General features: G+C 35.4%; 1 protein-coding gene across 9 annotated transcripts in view; it reads left to right on the plus strand.

The window, feature by feature from the left end:
• Positions 1–23,190, plus strand: part of ADGRB3 (adhesion G protein-coupled receptor B3) — a 733,899-nt gene that overhangs the window by 656,017 nt on the left and 54,692 nt on the right. For all 9 annotated transcript variants that reach the window (XM_021072848.1, XM_021072838.1, XM_021072869.1 and 6 more), the window contains 3 exons: positions 15,870–16,020; positions 18,922–18,991; positions 21,440–21,506. In XM_021072848.1, coding sequence (XP_020928507.1) covers positions 15,870–16,020; positions 18,922–18,991; positions 21,440–21,506 — 288 coding nt within the window. The remainder of the gene's footprint in view (positions 1–15,869; positions 16,021–18,921; positions 18,992–21,439; positions 21,507–23,190) is intronic.

Here is a 23,190-nt window from a genome sequence, read left to right on the forward strand (position 1 = left end):
AATGGTATGATAATAAAAGAGAAAATGATTTTGGATTCATGGAAGAAAAAAATGCAATCCTATTTGCTATAATCATGCATTACATGAGATCCTAGAAACCTGAAAGAATGTATATTCTTCCCAAAGTGCTTCATTTACTGCAGGAGACTATTTCATGCATTGTGAGCCTGTAATTAAGAACTGAATTGAGTCATCATCTGATTTCTCTTAGAAACACACACATGGCAGATTCATATTGAGTTGAATCAGGTAAATAAGTAAGTACTTGGAAAAGACAGATATTATTTATGTACTTATTAGCTTGATTTGAAGCAATCCAATTATTTTGATAGTATTTAGTTCCTTTGCATCAAGATGATTCTGCAGCACAGCTCTTTTCCTTGTGGAATCTTGGCATTAAGACATTGTGGTCTAAGTAGGAGGGTGGGTTGCTGGTGTAATTGGTCTCTCTTTCTTCTATCTTTCCTGCTCCAACACTAACTTTGACTACTGCCACGCCTCTTCTCAGAAGGCCAAAAAATAAAAAAAAATTAAAATGGATGGAAAAGAATAGAAGGAGGCAAGATTGGAGGTGGGGTGAGAGGAACAATCTTCACCCTCTTAAAATGAGGGGAATGAAATTATAGCTCTCTAGAGACAACTGGGAACACATTTCAACTCCTCCTCCACCTCTCCTCAGCCTTGAGCCCAGACCTCTCTCTCTCTACAGTACAGTTGCTTGTGGGTAAAAATGGAGGGAGTTTCTCAGCTCATCCACATTACTTTAAATGGTATAATTCGAAGTCATGATATAAGAATAAAAGACTATACTGAAAATATTTAGTAAAATCTATTTTGACTTAATGGTCTTTGGGTTTTTTTTCTGTTGACACTTTTTGCTGTTGTAGTGTTAAGTAAAAATTTTAAATATGATAAGAAAAATCGGTAAAAGATATGACATGTCATATTGAAACCAAAGGAGCTTAATAATAAAGCTGTTGTCAACTCAGAAACATTGTGACCCAACTATTTGCCATTTCTAAATAAAGTGTGAGGTTATTATGTAATAAGCTGCTAATTTTTTAATGTTCTGAAAATATGATAAAATAATGTTTTTACTTCCTCTTTTCAATCAAATTTTTGCTAGTGTTATTTAGGCTCCAGGTTAAAAAGTGATATATGCTCATAAAATTTAGCTATCTTCTGTATTGATAACAGAAATTAAGTCACTTTAGGAATTTGTTTTATACATATATACACACAAAACCCTTAAATTCAGATTTTGAAGTATTACTTATTGTCTTGACCTTGCTCATTTCAGTAATACATTCTAAACACTTGTATGTGTCATAACTACTTGTAGATGTGTTTTTATTCCTAAGTAATTTATATCTTTTATGTTCTTGTGTAAAATGTTTATAACTGCCTAATATTGATTTCCCAGACCCTGGATACTTAATAAATATTTTGACCAAACATGTTAAGACATGGTAAAGAAGGAGTTCCTGTGGTGGTTCAGTGGTTAATGAATCTGACTAAGAACCATGAGGTTTCAGGTTCAATCCCTGGCCTTGCTCAGTGGGTTAAGGATCCAGCGTTGCCGTGAGCTATGGTGTAGGTTGCAGACGCGGCTCGGATCCCACGTTGCTGTGGCTCTGGCATAGGCTTGGCAGCTACAGCTCCGATTTGACCCCTAGCCTGGGAACCTCCGTATGCCGTGGGTGTGGCCCTAGGAAAGGCAAAAAGACAAAAAAAAAAAAAAAAAAAAACCAAAAAACAAATCAAACAAACAAACAAACAAAAAGACATGGTAAAGGAAAAGAATAGATTACTTAGGATTTATCTGGGCTGAACTATTATTTCCCAATAAATGAGTGTCTTCCAAAAAGCTGTTTATAGTCATTACTTATAAAAGTAATAATACTAGAAATAGTTTGTCTTGCCATCTGTTATTTTTGTTCAATCTAGACTACAGCACTCTGACCATAGTTGTCTGTCCCACATGCTGAGAAGCTAAGAACCTAGCCTGGTAGGGTTCCAAATTTTCAAAAGTAATTGTTTATTAAAAATAAGGGGCAGCTTGAAAGACATCTTCAATCTTGCTTCAGAATAAGGGATTTGATACAATGTTATTTCAGTATATTCAAACAAATGGATTGCAGTGTTGATTTTCTCCTGGCAATAGTTTGAATTGTTTCCGCAGAACTGGTTTCCGTCTTCTCATGGCAAAGCAGCAAGGGGAGTGTTATACGAAGTGAAAGGGGGAGAAAAATGGAATTGTGCATGTACCTTAGAGTCCATTGAAAATGGTACCCAGGAAAACACCCAAACTGAAAAAACAGCAGAACCAGTATCTCCTAACTGGAGTTAGGAGGACTGAAATCCTTGGTTTTGGAGTTGGTGGGGGTATAGACTCTAGGTCTTTGGTTTTCCGGGGGTGATGAGCTGATGAACACATGGTCACTCACCTGGACAGAGGCTTCAAAGTTGCCTAACAATTCAATGTTATCTAACTCTCCAATTCTCAACAAAGAGAATTTCCAGCCCCTTCTTGTGTACTCAAACCTCTGATCTCCCTCCTACTTCTATAACTTTAGCAACTGTCTCAACTCCTACTCCAGAAAGAGTCTGCCAGCCATCGCAGAGAGGAACCATCTTATCTTCCCACCACAAATATGCCACCTCATCTACATTTCATCCAGTCATTCTTCTTTCCTACCTGTTTTAAATCAAGAGGGCTTTCTTCTCAAAGGTTCATTCTCCTGTGCTTTAGATTTCATTTCTGTCCATTTTTTCCTGAACTTGGTGTGATCAGTTTTCTCTTATTCCTGATTCAACCTCTCTATTTGATTCTTCATTTAACATCTAAACATATTTTACTGTTTCTCACTGTGAAAGTAAATCTTGTGCCCCTATCTCCTCCTGATAATTATAAAGTACTGATAACTATACCTCATATTTATTTAGCGCTTAGTAGATGCCAGACATATTCTGAGGCCTTTCTTTCATTAACTAGTTGAGGGGAGGGGGAAAGTACCTCTAACCCTACTGATTCTGGAGCTACTTAGTTCTCTTGCCAAAGGAGGTAGAGCAAGCACAAGAGTAGTCTTTCCACAGCAGTTCCACTCCATCACTAATCATTCGGGAGGGTGTGTGATGGCCCCATCTAAGTTTGTAGAAATAGAGGCCAATGAGTTGATATGTTGTTATTAAATATATTCAAATGTAATTGGTAATTGATTGGATGTGGGGGAATTACAATAATGACTTCTAGGTTTCTGCTGGAGAATGAGGGTGTTCTTTCACTAATAGAAAACACACAAAATAGAACTAGCTAAAGGAGAAGGGTGAAGATTTGTTTTTTAAAGACAATAGTCCAATATGGGCTAGAAATATATGAAATTGGATGGTTCAGGGATAAGGAAATTTGAAAGGTGAGCATAAATGGAACCATTCAATCAGAGGGTTGAAGCTGGTAGTTTGGAGAAGTTCTCTGAGATTTCTACAAATTGCCATAGCCTATGGCTATAACCAACCCAGTGAATAGCATAATTTAACTGTGGGGGTTGTTCAGCATCAGGCATTTTCCCTCAAGTATCTGGAGGATCCAGAGGACAGAGTCAAATGATAGTCTGCCTTCCTCCTCAACACCACCACCAACAGCATTACTCTTTTTTTTTTTTTTTTTTTTTGGCTTGTTTTTTTCCCCACACCTTTCATTGTTAGCTACTTGATCCTCCTTTCATAGGAGGTTCTATAAAGAACTCTATTAGTTCTAATGGCATTCTAAATTAAAATAGGAATGCCTGGCAGAGGGGTCCATTTTTGTTATTCTTTCTAGAACTTTAGGAACTAGCTAAAACTAGGTAAGTTACTATAATAGGTTGAGAATTTGTATGAATAGTCATTATTTCTACTTCTTTTTAGAACCCACCAAGAACTAAGCATTTTACACTTATTATATGTAATTTGAAGGTAGCCCTATGTAGTAGATATTTTCACTCTCATCTGGCAGATGAAAGATGGAGGCTGTGAGAAGTTGAATAATTTGTGCAAGGTCACACGTTTGGAATCAGTCCATGGCTGGCTACTTTGGATGTACTTTGGAATCACAAGTGGAGCCTTAATAATTCTAATGGTCAGGCTATACCTTAGACTGATTGCATCAGTTTTAGGGGATAGCACGAAGAGATACATATTACTATTATCCCTTTAGAGTTCTCCATGTAATAATACTATAAAGCCAAAGTTGACAGATAACTAGCCTGCCTCTAAAACATAGGACCTTTTCACACCATGCTGTCTCTGAATCAAAAATTATTTCTACTCCACATTGAAATTGTCTTGAGACATCAAGTAGACCATTCATTAAGCTTGGAAAAACAGTAAATAAATGAATGTCTCCTTGATATAAAAAAGTCTTCTTGTTATCTTCCCCTACTTCCAAGTCATCAAAGAAATATTTTCAAAGCATAGAAACCTCACCAACAAAGCTGCAGTGTTTTATTTGCTCTGCTTTGTTGCAAGTTGAAGGCATGTTATATGTGCATTACTATTATCCCTTTTTGAGTGACTGTATGTGGTTCAGGTTTACACTAGAAGATGTAAACTCACTGACAAATGATTTCTTCCACAGAAACAGAACACAAGTCCATTTTTAGAGGTTCTAAATTATGAGTAAAGCTTTAGTTGAACTCTTGGCCTTACTTAGCAAGTGGCTTAATTAAATTTTATCCTGAATAAAATTGTTATTTCCTAAGCCTGGAGATAACAGTATATAATGAAGCATCTGCTATGTATGATGTACAAATATTTGAATTCCCAAAGAACATATTTCAAAGAACCAGATTTTCCTGTTATATGTGACAAACTTTCCAAGGTCTTCAAATTATGAACATGTTATTATTTTTTTTGCAAGATACATATTTTTGACATCTGTGGAACAGATTTTTATCTCTTTTGACATCTATCTAGCATTTATTTTCTTTTCAATTGTGCTGCTGTATTTTAATATGAAATTATAAAAATCTAGCAAATAAGAGCTGTTGTTAGAGATACTCATATTTAGCAACTGTTGATATTGTCCCTTCACTAATTAACTATTTCATATCTACATGACTTTATCAGCCCTGTCTTATAGTCTTCAATTTTTCAAAAAAGACAAATCAGAGATAATATCATAATGTTTCTTCATTATAGTTTTGTGCCACTGCTTTACAGCAAGTATTACAACTTTTAATAGTGAGCCAAGAGTTTTTAAGAGGGAACTAAAGCCCATGATGTCTCTTCTATTTATATTTTCCATTATATCCAATGGGGGAAATGCACAAGCTAAATTGGGCCTGTGAGAGATGTTTGTCAATTGTCAGCAAATGACATTGCTGTTGTTGTAGCATGTCACAGCAGCTATGGAATGAGGGAGGTTGGATAAAGTGACATTAACAGAAAGCTTCTGATTGAATCCCTAATACCTTAAAATTTTCCGTTTTAATTTAATGAAATAATGACTCTTATAGTCACAATGCTCACTGGTTTTAATGATTCATCCCATTGAGCATTTGCATACATGTTGATGGAATCAACATAACCAAAACTGTACTTTTTTTTCCCTGTCATGCCAAGAATACATGGAAGTTCCTGCAGCATATGGAAGTTCCCAAGCCAGGGACTGAATTTGAGCTGCAGCTGCAGCAACACTGGACCAGGCTGGGGATCAAACCCATGCCTTAGCATGCCAGAGATAATTCCAGATCCTTAACCTGTTGTGCACACACACAGCAGGACTGTCTTTGAAAATCACTATAACAGTAAACCATAATTTCTTCCCATAGCAATATGTATATGTAAAGAGTTAGAGGTACATCTCAGAATAATATTGTATGAGTCTTCTATGTTCCCTGTGAATAGCAAGATATACATATTTCTTATTTTTTAGTACGGAAAAATCAGTGTATAGATATAGGAAATTATTAAAATAATTCAAATAAGAATTGGTTCATATGAAGGAATTATATCAGCTAGTCTAAAATTGTTAAAATGTTGTGACAACTGCAATAAATCTGGATTTCTTCCTAAGTACTGCAATTAGAGTGTGTAGATATTGATACTCTTTGAGAGTTTATAAATATTTTACTGGAGTGCTTCATCTCAATATTCTGTTTTATATATTTAGCAAAATCCAATTTCTCTGCATTCTGTATTCCATTGAGGTTTTATTATATTACACATCTCTCATTAAAAGCATTTTCTCTTTTGCTTTTTGAAATATTTACAAAATAGGTATAGAAGATTGCTTATTTTTCTCACATTATCATCCTCCATCATAAGTGACTAGTTATAGTTCCCAGTGCTATACAGCAGGATCTCATTGCTTATCCACTCCCAAGGAAATAGTTTGCATCTATTAACCCCAAATTCTCAATCCATCCCACTCCTTCCCCCTACCCCTTAGCAACCACAAGTCTGTTCTCCATGTATAAGGTTCCCCCCGCCCCATGGGGTACTCATTAACAATTCTGATACTTGTGTATACATATAGAGAAATTAAACAATTAAATAAATGGATGGCAAATAGTGGAAAAAAAGATGATTGCTTATTTTTAAATGTTAACACCCTTTTCTCTGATTTCTTTGACTGCTGAGAATAAGGTAAAAATTCTTGTTGTTAGAATTCTTGAAAATCTGCCAAATGAGAGAGTAAATAATTATATTGCACACTTTAGAAAATTCATCACGTTAATAGCATAAAATAGTTTTCAGGTTGGAATTAGAGAATTATTAGGTTTTGAAATAAACTAGTAAAACAAACATCTTTTATAAACTTAAGAAGTAGGAAGTATAGATAAATAGCCTTAAACATGAACAAATGGATTTCCTAATACTTACAAGAATATCATATATAATCAAAGACTAAGGCACTGAAAAATAAATAAAATGAATAATTTCCTGGGAAAACATAAACATCCAAAATTAATTAATTCAACATTAAATTAATTCAAGAAGAAGTGAGTAACCTGATGAGATATTTAATTAGATAGTATTCATGGTATTGTAGAATTGTAGAGCTAGGGAAGCCTTTAAAGAAAAATCTCATGATTCATAAGTAAGAACGTTGAGATCCAAAATTTTTGTGGAAAACTAAAATAAATCCATTCATGATGGATCCTGTGGGAGAGCAATTTAGGGGAGATGGTAGATGGCAAGGAGAAATTATGTGAACTGGTAGTAAAGAGGTTGATGAACAGCTTAACCTTTCAAGAAATTTGACCACAGGGTTTCCCACTGTGGCAGACTGAGTTAAGAATCTGACTGCAATGGCTTGGGTGGTTGCAGAACCACAGGTTTGATCCCTGGCCCAATGCAGCATGTTAAAGGATCTGGCATTGCCGCAGTTGTGGCATAGATTGCAGCTGCAGTTCAGATTTGTCCCTGTCCTGGGAACTTCCATATGCTACGGGTGTGGCCATAAAAATTAAAAAAAAAAAATTGACCACAATTGGAAAGAGAGAGAATAATCCAATGAGAACCAGTGCAAAGAAAAAAAAAAAAGTCAATAGAAAGGAGGTTGTTGGCTGGTTGAAGATAGATATTTTAACTGACTTATAGGCTAGGAGATTACATATATAAACATATAGGAGGAGAATATAGCATTGGCCAAATATAGGACCCAGAGCAGTTATTACACATCAAGCTTTTTACATAGATCATGCCATTTAACCTTCACAACAATCCTATAAGGTAGATGCTATTATCATTTTTAAAGTAAATTAAACAGGGTACGAACCCACAGTGGGACTTCAGCGACCTGCCTCTTAGCTCTATTACACCAGCTCCTGGAAAGGTAGGGTTCTTCTCTGGAAAGAAGGAGAGTGTAGATGAAGATAAGGGTCCCAGGGAATATGAAGATTATCAATAACATTGATGTTCTGTACCTTATCAGTAATGTTGAAGGCAAGCTCCTCAGGTATAAGAGTAAGGAGTCAAGTTTGGGCCTGAAAAGGATGAAAAAGATTGTGAGGATTAGACTATTCATGAGAGGAAAAAAAAAAATATGTAGAGGCTGTGTAGTTAGGATAGTTGAGGACCTCATAAGCTCTGGGGTCAGAGACAATGTCCTAACCCCTCTTCCTCTCTCAGGAACCATGAAATGTTTGCCAAGTTACTTGGTGTCTCCAAACCCTCAAGTGCAAACTGGGGATGGTGATCATCTGACAACATGTTATTCTGTTTTATGCCTTTAGGAAAATCTCTATCCTGCTTTGTTCTTCTTTTTAGACTCTGGGTGATTCTTTGTATTTGGTTTTCTCTATCACTTAAGAACTAGCTTGTCAAACTTAAAAAATTGATGTGATTGCTTTGAATTTCTTATCAGTTTGGAGAAGATTGACATTTACATGACCTTGAGTCTCCCAATTCATGAATAGAATTTCCATGTCTTGTGTCCTTCAATTAAATATGATAATTTTCTATATATAGTTCCTGCACATTTTTGTTAAATGTATTTGAGATGTTTTATAGTTTTGTTGTTATGTTTAACCGTTTCTTTCCATCTGATAATCTTTCCCAGGTGATTTTGTTTTATAAGTGCAATTTCTTTTCTCAGTTTCTGAAGTACATAATCTGTTTTTTGAAGTTTTTATTTTTCTATTACCTCCATTGTCTCTCTGCACTCCTCACCTTTTTTCCCTTTGCTTGGTTTTTTTTTTTCCCATGTTATTATCAGAATATTATCTGATCATCCTTGGGTATGTATTCATATATATAAGCAAAGCCTTAAAAAGTGACTCGAAGCTTTCTACTAGAGTAGATGGATTTAATGAAAGGTTGTCTAGTATGTTATTCAAGAATAAGCCAGTGTATGAAGATTTTTCCCTTTTGGAGGAGGATGAGATTGGTACCTGAGTTCAGAATCCAACTCACTGACTTTTCCAGAGACTAAAGCTCCCTGGGACAGTACCAGGCTGCATTGAGCTGAGAGGGTAGAGAGTTTCAGCTATTCCATATGTAGATTTTGCAAGCAACCTGGCTTTTTTTCAGTCCCATGCAAACTTCGATCCTCCTCTGTTTCTGGCCCCAAGTAGGAAACCCTTCTGAAGATTTACAGAGCAAACTGGCTCCATTACAATCAGTCATTCCACTACCACCCCCTCACCCTACAAGCACTTAAGCTCTAACTCTGCCCCTCTAAGTCAGTTACACCTTCTTCCCTCACCATCTTCTGAATTTGTCAGCACCCTGAGTTCACTCTTGGCTACTGCCTCTTCTGTGGCTTAAAAACTTGGTCACTTTAACATGGTTTGGGAGGGAGAAGAGAGATAGATCTGCCATGATTAATTAGAAATTTTGTATTACATTTTCTAATGGGTACTGGTGGTGTATAGGGAATTTAGTTTTGTATATTGATCTCAGGGTAAGAAATAAATTTTTTTATATATTGATCTTATTTCCAGCCACCTTATTGAGTCTTATTATTATTTCCAGTTGTTTAAAAAATTGATCTTCTTGGGTTTTCCGATAAGGGTGTATATTTCTGCATTGATGACAATATTGTCTCTTCCTTCCCTGTGCTTTTTCTTGTATTGTTTTGGTGAGGACCTCCTATACATTTTTGAAGAGTAGAGGTGATGGTGGGCAAATTGCTTTTATTCATAATAGGAATGTTTCTGATATTTCAGTATTAAATATGATTTTCATCATATTTTTGAAGAGATATCCTTTATTAAATAAGAATGTTCACCTCTGTTCATAATATGTCATGAAGATTTCAAAAATGATAATTGGATTTTGAATTTTATAAAATTCTTTCACAGTGATTGATATGATCTCACGGTTTCCTTATTCTCTTAACATAATAAATTATATTGAAGTCACTTTTCATGTTGAATCATTAGTGGACACACTCTTATTTGATAGTGATTTATTATATTTTTTTCTGTTTTTCTAGGCTTGATCTTTTATTTAATACTTTCACATTTATGTAGATAAGGAGAAGTGGCTTATATTTTCTTGTTTGTTTTGGTGTCAGTGTTATGCAAGCCGTGTAAAATGAGTCAGATACTTCTAATTTTTTCTTTGGCCTGAAAATGTTTTGTAAAATGGGGCTCATATATACATTAAGTTTATTAGAATTTTCCTGTAAATATGTCTGAAATTTCTATCATTTCAAAATGTTATTTCTTTTGTTATGTTTCCATTTTATCTATGATTAATTTTTCATCTTTCAGACTAGTTTTGATCATTTATGTTTTTCTTGAAGAATGTCCGTCTTATGTAGGTTTTCAATTTTTTGTATATAGTACATGCTATTCTTTTATGATACTTTTAATAATGTTTTTCGTTCCTAATGTTATTTATTTTTCCTTCTTCCCCATCCTTAAGAAATCATAGTAGCTAAAGCTTTAGCAGCTTTATTTGCCTCTTAAATTAGCTTGGGTTTTATACATCAGTTTAACCGTTTTTTAATTTTTTCATTTGCAATTTCTGTTTTGCCTTTATTAAATTCCTTCTTCTGATTTCTGTAAGTAACCCATTTATTTTCATTTTCTATTGTTTTCTATCCTGAGTACTCTCACAGCAAAATTACACAAGCTTTGATACTGTTTTTCAGTTTTAAATAGTTTATAATTTGGACTTTAATTTTTCTTTAATTCATTAATTATTTGAACTTTTTTTCCCCAAGATGCACAGAATTTAAATTTTGATTTCTAAATTCATTGCATTGCAAGGTCTGGAAATGTCTTGTTGTCAAATTTCTTATGTGTATTTTATTCTACTTTCTGTCCTAGAACTGTTAACTTCTATCAATGTTCTATTTGTATTTTAAAGAACTTCATATATTCTGTTTCTTACAATTCTAAACATATGGAAATAATATTCTATTTGTACAATATTGCAATGAAATATTAATCATTTTTATTGATTCTTATAATATTTCATATTACTATTTTTATCCACATTTTCCGTGAATTTCTGAGAGCTGTATATTGTCGTTTATTATAAATTTAGTTTGATACTTTATCCTTGTAGTTTTTCTTAGGTTTTGTTTCCTATACTTTGGAAAATTGTTATGAGTTTCATCGAAATGTGTTACTTTGGAAACTTCTTTATGGCCTACTCCTTTTATCAGTTAGAAAAGTCCTATATCTCTTTTAATGCTTTTTTCAATATTAACATTGTGACATCTCAGTTTTGCCTATTAGCATTTGCTTAATATAGATCTTTCATCTCTTAATTCTCAGTCTTCTTATGTCATTGGGTATGAGGTCTCTTATAAATTCATTACTGGATTTTTATTTTTGTCTCCAGTATAAAAAATTCTTCACTTTTAACTACTGAGTTTAGAACATTCTCATTTATTATGATTTCCATATGTTTAGAATTGTTCTTATTGTCAATATTTTTCTATTTATCATATTTTCCAGTTGTAGTCCTTTTACCTACTATTAATTGGACTGATAGATTTTTTTTAGTTCTATTTTTTTACAATTTTTCAAATTATATTATTTTCTACTTTTTTGTGGTCACCTTAACAGTGTTAACATAAATGTTCGAACATATTTTTCGAACATCTAGAGTTAATCAGTATCTCAAATATTCCTACAAACAAAAACAGAGGCTTTTATTTTTCCCTGTTCCCTTAACAACTTTTATCTTTACCTTTTAACCCTCATTAATATGATTTGGAATTTTTTTTAATTACTCAAATTTATCACATCTGTAGTTGTATAATGATCATAACAATCTAATTCCACAGGATTTCCATCCAACAGCCCAAGTGGCTATATAATGAATATATATTTAAGTGTTTAATAAGCATTTATTTAGACTTAATATATTTATTTGATATTCATGACTCCTTTTGTCTCATTCCCATCTTCTGGATTTCTTCTTCTTATTGGTTTATATTGCCTAGCAATTCTTTCAGAGACAGTCTTAAGGTAGTCAACTTCAAAGTTTCTTTCCTTTCTAAAAATTTCCTTATTTCTGCCTCGACTTGAATAATAGTTTTGCTGGATGAGGAATTATACAGTTATTTCCCTTTAGAATGTTGAAAATAGTCTATTGTCTTCTTGCTTCCTGGGTTGCTCATGATAAGTCTGAGGTCAATTTGTTTCTTCTCCTTTTGTAAGAAATCTTTCTTTTGATTCTGAGAGCTTTAACAATTTTCTCTTTATTCTTGATGTTCACAGATTTCATCACCATCTAAACTGGGGTGTGTGTGTGTGTGTCTGTGTGTGGTTTGTTTTATTTATCTTTCAGCTGGAGGATCTTGAAAGTTCTGAGAAATTTCCCCATTATATCTCTTTAAATGCTTCCTTTTCCCCAAATTTTCTTTTTTCCTTCTGAAAACACTTTAAAACAAATGCTAGAACCTCCGTTTCACCCATGTATTTTAAATCTACTTTCCACGTCTTAATCTTTGCTCCTAAGGGTCAGCTTTGGGTCTGGTTTTGATTCTGCCCTCGTTGACTTTCTGTATTTCAGATGTTTCTCACAGGCTCTAGTCTACTGCAATTTACACATCTTTTCTTTCCAATTACTTTCTGAAACCTTTTCTGCTGTCCCTGAGGATTTGGGGTGAAGAGTACACACGAGGTTTAAAGGTGTAAACCATCCTCGGTTTGCGGATTTACACAACTTTCCAAGTTTGGTGATGTTTGTCAACAACACTCTCCATTTGCAAAGCAGGACCGAATGGGGGTTTGGCAAGGAGGAAGGAGCAGAACTGGATGAAAAGCTTGAGGAGGCAGTGAGTCTTGTGTTTGGAATGTCAAGCTGTAAAGACCCAGCTATTGTGGGAGTTAAGAGCAGAAACACAGAGCCTGAATTAAGAGAGGATGTGAAACTAGAGGTCACCACAGTGGGTCCAGTAGCAGGAAGAATTGAGCAGGTGACCAGATATGAACCTGTTTACAAAAAAAGAGAATCAGAGTTTCAGATGTAAAAGTGGAAAGATCCCCAGTACTGCGGTAATCCAAGGGATCTTTGTGAGTTACCTATGTGGGATTTAGTTTCTATGGAAGAAGAGATCAAAGAATTCTGAGGCTAAAACATTAGAGTCACCTCCTTGTAGGAACTGATGTGACACATGTGGAAAATAACAGACTTCATTTGAAAATCGGTGTTTACAAAATTTGTATTTTACAAAGACAGCTTAGGAGTTCCTGCTGTGGTGCAATGGGTTAAGAATCTCACTGCAGCTGCAGCTGCAGCCTGGCACCATAGGTGAAAAGGATTCAGAGATGCTGCAGCTGTGGTCACAATTGCAGCTAGGATTCAGTCTCTGGCCCAGGAACTTGATATGCTGCAGGTGTGGCAATAAAACAAAAAATAAAATAAAATAAAATAAAATAAAAAGACAGCTTAGCAAATATAATGTGTCAGTAGAAAAATCAGTTCAGTGTGTTTCTGACTTTTCACAAGATAATGAAGCAAAATGTAGCTCCCTTCCTCTAACTCTCAGAATCATAGATTTTGCTGTACCCTTCATACAAGATTACTTTTGTGAATTTAGACCTTTTTAGTCCACATATACACATTCCTTAGGTTAAGACAGCTTACCTCCATACTTGGAGCATTTTTTGGACATCAGTGAATATTTATCTGAGTGTAGTAAAATGCTACCGCTCATAGCAATGGGTCTTACTTCTCGGGTTATTGTGTATTTCCCCGCACCTACTGTGGCCATATTATTGTCCAGAGAGACATGAATTGCTGCAATGAAAATGTCATTATCCTCAAACTATTCATATTATTTATATTTAAATTTGTATTAGAATTAAAGGGAGTCTTGGAAGTGCCAGAGTAACATACACAAAACAGAGAGAGCAAATTAAGTTTCTGTATTGAGACTTATTATTTTACTATTTCTTACAAAATTTCAGCACATCTAACACCTAGCATTTAAACATTTCATCGTTTTACATTGTTTCATATAACCCTGTATTGCTAATTTATAAATGGAGAAGGGATCGCTTTGTTGGCACATACAACTAGGATGAGATGAATGGATGGAAGACATGACAGGCGAATTAGAAAGTGTAACTAGTCCAGGAATTGAATGAAGGAGTTCTCTTTGAAATTCAAATCAGGATCAGGGGCTACAGATCAAGAATGAGCAAAGTCATCAGTCTGCAGATGTTTAAACCTCAACTTTGGGAGAAAAAATCTCACTATCTCAAGTAAAGAAGAAATCACAGCTGGTTAGAGCTTCTATATTATGACTGAAACAGGAGTCAAAGGATGAGGAAAAAGGTACTGGAAATCTGTGACTTTCTTATCCTGAGAGTCATCATCTTTGTTAGAACAAGCCAAAGTATTAAGTAGATTTAAGTACCAAGTGAAATAAGGAATCTCGGGCTGATAAATGGCAACACATTTTCCATTCTACCTAAAGTATGATGATTATATTCATAGTCAGTTGAGCACTTGCTATGTGCCTAGCCCAGTACTATACAGTATCTATAATTATCCCTCATCATTAAAGCAAACTGGTAAGATAAACATGGTCAAGTTCTTTTTATAGGATTAAAAGAGCTGAAAAGCTAACCTAACATCTGGTGAATTTCAAAAGAATAAACAAATAATATTAATAATTTGGGCTAAACTTTTAAAAAGATGTTCTGCTTTAGCAGTGGATTGCAGTAAAGGGGGAAAGTGGGGAGGGTGTATTTTTATTTCTTTGTTATGAGTTTTTAATAATTTTTCTTCCCTTAGCTCTATATGTTTTGCATTTTTCAATTTTTGGAAACAGCAAGACTGAAACTGACAAAGGAAGAAATTAGTTTGGTAACTGGTACTAGTTTATAAAGGCTTGCATTTTGGAGTTCCTATCGTGGCTCAGTGGTAACGAACACGACTAGTATCTGTGAGGATGCAGGGTGGATCCCTGGCCTCACTCAATGTGTTAAAGGATCTGGCATTGCCATGAGCTGTGGTGTAGGTTGCAGACACAGCTTGCATCTGGCATTGCTGTGGCTGTGGTGTAGGCCAGCAGCTATAACTCTGATTAGATCCATAGCCTGGGAACTGCCATATGCCACAGGTGCAGCTGTAAAATCAAAAAAATTTTACACAAAGAAATTATATCAAATAGTGAAATACACAGCAGCCTTTACCAAAATGAAGCTGCTCCTCTTTGCAGACGAGTCAGTCACAACTAACGGTGGCAAATTTAGAGAGATTAGGTTGCCCACACAAGGAAAAATATTTCTGAAATCATGGTTGTCTACTGCCAGTGACTTGATTAGTTTTTCAAAATGATTTGATTGGGACACATATTTTAATGTAATAACACAGAGCAATGTATTAAGTACTTTAAAATATGTATGTTGTTTTTCTACTACTAAAATATACAAACCTCGTTTTACACTTTTCCCTTATACTTTGAATGTTAACAATTGTATACAAGCAAATTCATTTTTTTCCTTTCGAAAGGCTGTTACAGTGTAATCATAACATTAACAGATAAAACAACAAAACATTATTGGTTAGGAAGGAAGGATAAAGAATATAGCCCAAAGAATTATGCAAGATGTCTGTAACTTAAATTAAACCAAAGAAAGGACCATTCCTATAATTATGTTTCAAGAAAAAAATTCAAGTAAAGCAGTAATTTTAATCTCTCTTGAGTTTAAATTTACATTCAGGCTTCTCCTCATAAAAAAATTGAACACAGAAACAGAATTAGGACTTTTTTTACTATCACAGATATTGTGTACAACATCAAGATTCCAGGGCTTCTAATTTCTGTAAATAATTACTCTGTCATGAAGGAGAGAGAGGTATTTGAAGTAGAAGCAGTGAGTTGGAGATTCACAACTTTCTGAAGGACACATAGTCCCCCCACCCCCACCATATTGAATGTGACTCTTTTGTGTTTGTTTCCACAGAGCATCTGTACAACCACCACTGCATTTTTGCACTTTTTTTTCCTGGCTTCATTCTGTTGGGTTCTGACTGAGGCGTGGCAATCATATATGGCTGTAACTGGAAAAATTAGGACGCGGCTTATAAGGAAACGCTTTTTGTGCCTTGGATGGGGTAAGCATATTAATATTCCCTTTTGTGCTCTTGTTAAAATAACTTTGAACACTTATGTAATGAATGAAACTGGAGAGTGTGATTCTCCCCAGGCTACTTTTCTTTGTATCTAATTTGATATGTGGAAGTGGAAATACAGGAGGCTGGTTATATTTACACTCCCTCAGCATTTGGACCTCTAGAAAAGGAGTGGCTATTGGACGACCACATAGCTAGTCAGTTGACAATCAGCAGTGCCTACCTGGTATAAAATGAGATTCGAGGTATCAGACAGGAAATCAAATTGTTTCTGGAAATGCAAAATGTCTTATGATGTTCAAGATTCAAAACATGATGTGCTAGTCATCGTTAGTACTGGCCATGTACTACCCACAAGAAAACTTTAAGTTCCCATTGTGGCTCAGTGGTAACAAACCTGACTGGTATCCATGAGGACATGGGTTTGATCCCTGGCCTCGCTCAGTGTGTTAAGGATCTGGCATTGCTGTGAACTGAGGTGTAGTTTGCAGATGCAGCTCAGATCTGGCGTTGCTGTGGCTATGGTGTAGGCTGGCAGCTGCAGCTCCGATCCAATCCCTAGCCTGGGAACTTCCATATGCAGCACCTGAAGCCCTAAAAAGACAAAAAAGAAAAAGAGGAGCCCATTTCAAGAGAGCTATTCATGTCATAAGAGAAAGCCATTTAGACCATGAATGAAACCTCACAGCTAGTCCATGGAGTCCTCAAAGGAAACATAGGATTGCTGACAGGCTGAGGATGATTAATTCTTCTCTATGAAACATTTCTCTCACATTGCCTCATAAATGGACATCTGGAAGATCTATGCATTTCAAAGGGCCAATTTTAATATTTAATTAGAATTAATATATCCATTTAGTTTAATTAGAATTAATTAGCTAGTTTGATTTATTTAAGAAACTAGTTTTAGAGGAAAACCAGGATTTTGTCATATTTGCCTTTGAGTTTCAAGACTTGCACTAAAAAAAACTGGGGAATTTTGGACCAAATATATAACAAATGCCTAATGTGCCAGAAGGCTTGGGAATAGGTTACTAGGAAGATCCTGAAAAATTACAAATAAGTGAACTTATTACCATACCAGAATAATTCATGCTGGAAAAAATAGGACCAAGAACACAAAGATTATCCATCAGTTTTCAGCCAGGGTGGTCATGTTTGCACAGGCAAATGGGAAAACCACTAAGAAGAAATTGAAGAATGTCATGTACTTACACCTTCTTAAAAATTTTGTCTGGATTTCATGTTAAAGACCTCCTAAAGTTGGGCTGGTATTGAATCAGGTATTGAATAGATCCAAGAAATATAGTGTGCAGGTAAATGGGGACTTGCCTTGAAGTATAAAGAGTTAGGATTTTCAGAAATGTTATCTACCTTACCTAGCATTGTTACCAAAGATCTTGAGGGGAGAGTACACAGCTTGTATCTAAGTTTACAGCTAATAGTAAACTACTCTGGGTAGTGATAAAACTAAACCAATGGTTCTAGACCATCAGGACGTCTGTGAGTGGGCGGAATAGTGGCATATGAGTTTCACAATGGCAAAATACAACATAATAAATTTAGAACAGAATTTTTAATCTAAATTGCATGGAATAAAGGCTATTACCACTTTAGCTATAACCCAAAAGATAATTCTTTTTCTAACAAACTTCATCTAATCAATCCAAAAAGTCAACTATATGAAAAAGGAGAAGGAAAAGGAGATGGAGGAAAAGAAAGGGGAAGGAGGAGACATTATATATGTGTGTGTGTGTGTGTGTGTGTGTGTGTGTGTGTGTGTGTGTGTGTATGCATGTATATACACACACACACAGAGAGAAAGAGACCAGCACTTGTTAAAAAAAAATAATGGTATACCCCTGGGAAGTGCTCTCCAAAGTTCCTGTCATTAAGCTTCACGAAGAAAATGATGTCAATTTGGAAGGGTTCCTGGAAGAGAATGGTTAGAATAAGGGAAAATGATAGGAGGAAAGAAGGTTGGTAGAGGGGGACACAAGATGATTCGTTGATGAATTTTTCAAACTGAAAAGGCACAGTCTTCCTGAAAAGAAGGCATGCCCAGAACTTAAAAATAAAAATTAAACAGCCTCTATTAGACTGAACCTCATTCACCAGAGCACAGGGAATTTCCATTGAATGTAAGGTGAGCATGATTCATGGAAACATAAACTAATTTCAGATGTCAGGTCAGAATTGGTGCAGGGGTGCTGGCACTTGAATCCCAAGAAAGACCGAATAGTGCTTGGAGTGATACCTACCTAGAGGTTTATGAAGAAAAATGGGCATGTATTTTCTGACCTTCATTAAGGATTATTAAAGCAGGACAAGCAGGAAGCCTAAAAATCAGTTCTTTAGGGCCCTTAACCCTGTTCCTACATTCTTGTTATTGTAAGTAAATCATAAAGATAGAATTAAGTGACAAGTTTATTTTTCCTGTCTTATTATAAGTACAACTTGACAAGGATCAATATGAGGCCAACTGAATGTTCCACTTCTATTCTATTCCGTCACACCAGAACATCATTTTTTTTTTCCTTTCTGACTTTATAACTATAAATTTCCTTTATAACAGTGTAAACCCTTAGGGAAAAAACATCTTAAAAGATATACTAAATCTTTGTTATTAGGTTCCTTTAAACTCATGTCAAATGTGGTGGTCACCTAGCAACATCTGAGAAATGTGGTGAGATAAAAACCCAGCTGTCGCACTCATATTTTTGTACTTGAAAGAAATTTTGTAATGGAAACGTATTTTATGAAGTGATTCATGTGAAGGCAGTTCCTCCAATTTCAGCACTCTGAGTTTGTGCTAGCTTTGCTTCAGCCAGTCTGCACAGTGCTGGTAGTTGACTGTGACATGTGACAATACTTTTTTTGCAGGTTTACCGGCATTAGTGGTGGCCACATCAGTAGGCTTCACCAGGACGAAAGGATATGGCACTGACCACTAGTAAGTCCATCTACAGTGATAAATCTTGTTTATAATTAATAAATCATCAAATATGCTTCATTAGTCTTGGCTGGCACTGCTGATGGCTTGCACTTTGTCATTGAGTCATTAACAATGGTAGAAGCCACATTACTGAGGAATGATGTAAGGTGGCTTAAATGCACAAAAATTAGGAGTTAAATGCTGCAGTGCTGTTCAGAATTCTTCTTTCAATTTCCCATTTCTTTGCAAGACCAGTGTCTTTAATCTCTAAAATAATTTCAATATTTACTTTGCAAGTTCAATGTCAGGTACATTTTTTTAAGAACTGGATAACTCTTGACATGTTTATCTGTTAGAATATAATGCTGATCTGAGCTTCTGATTTCACAGGTGCTAATATGTATTGGTATCAGCCAAGTTTTGTCATGTTAGTTCAAATTTTGTTGCTGTTAGAGTAATATATTAAAACGTGTTGATCAGGGAATCAATAGACTCCACACTAGAAAAATGCCTGGACTATGGAAGGAATTAGAAAGGAGAGAACAGGATTTGGTATCAGCCCATCCTAGTTAGAGCTGTAATACTGCTCTACTCTATGAGAAGAGTTATAAGTAAAGTTTATATTAATATTTAACATGTAAAACAATGCACTTGCATACTTTACATCATCTGCTCTTTCAAGTTGAGGAGAGAGTTGAGAAACAGGGAAAGAGATGGGCGTCTTGTTAGAAGCATAAGTTTGAAACAGAGATGCCCTGTTTAATTGTGCTCAGGCCTGAGATAGGAATCACTGCTAATTAGGCCCTCTGGGGAGTCTGTCCAAATGGAAGGTGTGCTAGGAGGCATCACCTCACCTGCCTGGCTGGAAGAAACTTCCAAAGAATTGAAAGAACTTGTGTCAACAGAGCACTCGTTTTTCTTATGCAGTCCACGGTATGGAAAATCTCCCTGATAGCATGTGCTATAGAGTATCTTACCTAAGCATCGTTGTCTTGAAGCTGTTACTTCTCATAACAGCCTGACTCTTTTTGAAGGGCACCAGGTTGGGGGTATGGCAAGAAGTAGGATTATAGATGACATGGCTCCAAATTTCGAGGAGCGTATGATTAAAACCGAATACCAAACAAGGAGGAATGTATCAGTTTGAAGATTAATTTGCACAAAAATGTAGTAGAAATTTAGTGGCTGTCTCAGGGAGACCAAACAGAAGTGTGCTATCAGACCAAGGGTTCTTTCTCCAAGTATTTAATTTAAAAATGGACATTAAATTGTCAACCCCAAAGTGGGAAAATAGAATTTTATCTATCTGCTACAATGGCAAAGGAGGGATAACTCGATGCAGACTTTGAATCCACCCGCAACACACACACACACACGCACACGCACACGCACACACACACACACACACTCATTAATAAAGAGTAAAACTCACCCTATTAAGTGTCTAGTTCTGTGAGCTTTAACAAATGAGTAAGTCATGGAACCACCACCACCACCAATGTAGAAAAGTTCTTAGAACAGAGAGAGAAAAGTTACTGTTTAACTGTTGATTGTCATTCCATTTTGGAGGCAGCATGCTGATTCTGGCGACTGAGAAGTAATATTGAAAGGGTCAGATGTCAAAAACAGGTGCATGAGGCGATGTGCATGGCTCTGCATTAGCAGGAAGACAGGGTCCCCACATGCTTTCCTCTCATGGACCCTCCTGTATCAGACATGCCCTCATGGGCAGCGGGCAAAGCTCCAGGGCCCAGCCCCGTGCCCTCCGAACAATCCTCTGCTGTGAGAGGATAAGTGTTTTTACCTAAATGGTTACCATCTCTCCATCAATGCAAACCTGCTTCTCTGGGTGAATCTAGTAATTGAAACAAACACAGCTGCACTTATTTTTATTCAAAATCTTATCTTTCATGATTTTTTAGTAGTCTGGGAAGAAGTAAAATTAGAAGGAAAAAAGCAGGCAAAATGTAGATTATACATTCCGAGCCATAATGGCTTTTAAACAAATTTCTCCCACTATTTCAATGGCCTCAAGGAAGAACAGGTAAATGGCACATACAAGACTCTAAAAACAGGCTCTTTTTGCCTCAAAGTAGACTTGAGCAATTTCATAGTGGATATAAGGCAGAATTTTACGAAACTTAAGTAATAGTCACCGTTGTACTGAGAGTGTAAAAATCTCACTGCATGAGTAATTAATTTGTCTCAAGCATTTTAACTGCCTGACAGTAAGGCCTTATAATAAAAGTTTCTTTTCTATGAGAGTTTTATAGTAGTTCTTACTCATGAAATGTTCTAATTTTAGCTTTTTTCCACATCTTATGCACTTTAGAAAAAAAACTACAGACTTTTGAAATAGGCCAAAATTCCAAGGCTAAATGCATAATTCCAGTTATTCGTGTCATGATTTTGTGGTTTAACACTTATCACTAATTTTTGTTAGTTTTTATCTGATGTTATTTTCAGCTGCTGGCTCTCTCTTGAAGGAGGACTACTGTATGCTTTCGTGGGACCTGCAGCCGCTGTTGTCCTGGTAACCACCGAAATCACCTTTAGTTTGTTTTCGTCCCAAAGGAAGTCTACTTTGTTTCCATTAGAGTGACACTTTTGTATTTATTGTGGAGAAATTCTAGAGTTCAATGAATCACAACTTAAATTTGAAGATAAACTGCTATTGTCTTTTATTATGCTAAAATAGCCTTATCTTGACACTTGAAGAATATTCACTGTAGGAGTGTGGGATTTTCGTTATAGTAATTTCACATTTGTGAAGAAATTTGAGTACATTTCAGTAAATTCTTCCTTGTTAATATATAGAATTTCATCATTAACTACTATTTCGTCTTTATTCTATATGATTTAACATAATTATTAAGATCTGTTGACCTTAATAACTGTGGCTGCTACCAAATATCAGCAAGAAAATATAGGTTCATCTGTCAAAGTTTCTCAACCTCAGTGCAGCAGGCATTTTGAATGGGACATTTCTTTGTTGTGGGTGTGTCCTGTTTGTTTAACACCACCCAGGTATCTACCTACTAAATACCAATATACCTTTCCATTGTAACAATCAAAAATGTCCCTAGATACCCTCCAGTGTTCCCTGGAGGTAAAAATCTACCCCCACCCCATTAAGAACATTCTGCCATATGTTGTACACAAGAGTTACAAATTTTTCTTTTTTAAATCACAAAATAATTCCCTTCCATGCTTATTTATTAGAACATGAAAATTTCCCACTAACTTGCCTTTCTTTCTCTCTCTCTGAATTTATTGATTACAAATCTTTCCTATCTAATAAGCCTTTGAAAAAAAATGGAAGAGAGAACAGAAACAATATGAACTAAATACTAAGATCCATTTCACTCTGCAATTTGATTCTAATTAATGAGTTACCTTTTAGTTTCTTACACAATTCATTCAATAAATTGGAAGTTAGTGATATCTTTCTTAATAATTCTAGGTGACTTTTCTTCCTTTAAAGTTTGTTCTCCCTCTTCTAAACTATAACAAGGAGCAGAAACTGTGATTCACAAGAAAAAGAAAATCTAGGCATGAGTGTTAGCAAGAGCAAAGGGATACTAAAACTATTAGATACGTCTTTTTCTGCTGCACTGAATTTTTATTTAGTGAATTGGATTATTTCCCTAAACTACTAGGTTAATATCCATATAACCCTAAAATGAAGAAACATAGAATCCGTGTATAATTGAAAGACCAAAATATGGTCTTTGGAGTGGTGATGAATTCCCTCATGATTAAATTGTAGATTAATATAATCCATGAAACACACTTTATTTTAGTTCAAATAATAGGAGTGCAAAGATGAGTAAGCTTTCTCTTAATTAAATGGTATCTTTTCAGGAAGGTACAAAGAGTGACACCTTCTAATTCCCCACCTAACAGGCACTTTGAATCTTCCTTACACCAGTAATTAAACAGATTTTAGCATTATAGTCCATCTGGCCAAAGCGTATTCAGGAAGTGGAATTTTCTTTTTAATTAACTAGTCATCTTGCTTCATTTAAAACAAATTTTCATAAACTACTAGTTCACTGTAAAGGCTTCACCATTTGCACTGGGAGATGAACCAAGATTCTTTTGACAATGGAGGGTAAGAGGCAGGAAGGCAAGAAGGAGAAAATATTTTTCCTTGATTATCTTGGTTTCAGCATTATACTGGATTCTTTTATCAGGAAGTTCTGGTAGGTTAGAGA

This window comes from Sus scrofa, chromosome 1, assembly GCF_000003025.6.
Source record: "Sus scrofa isolate TJ Tabasco breed Duroc chromosome 1, Sscrofa11.1, whole genome shotgun sequence".
In the NCBI taxonomy this organism is placed as follows: domain Eukaryota; kingdom Metazoa; phylum Chordata; class Mammalia; order Artiodactyla; family Suidae; genus Sus; species Sus scrofa.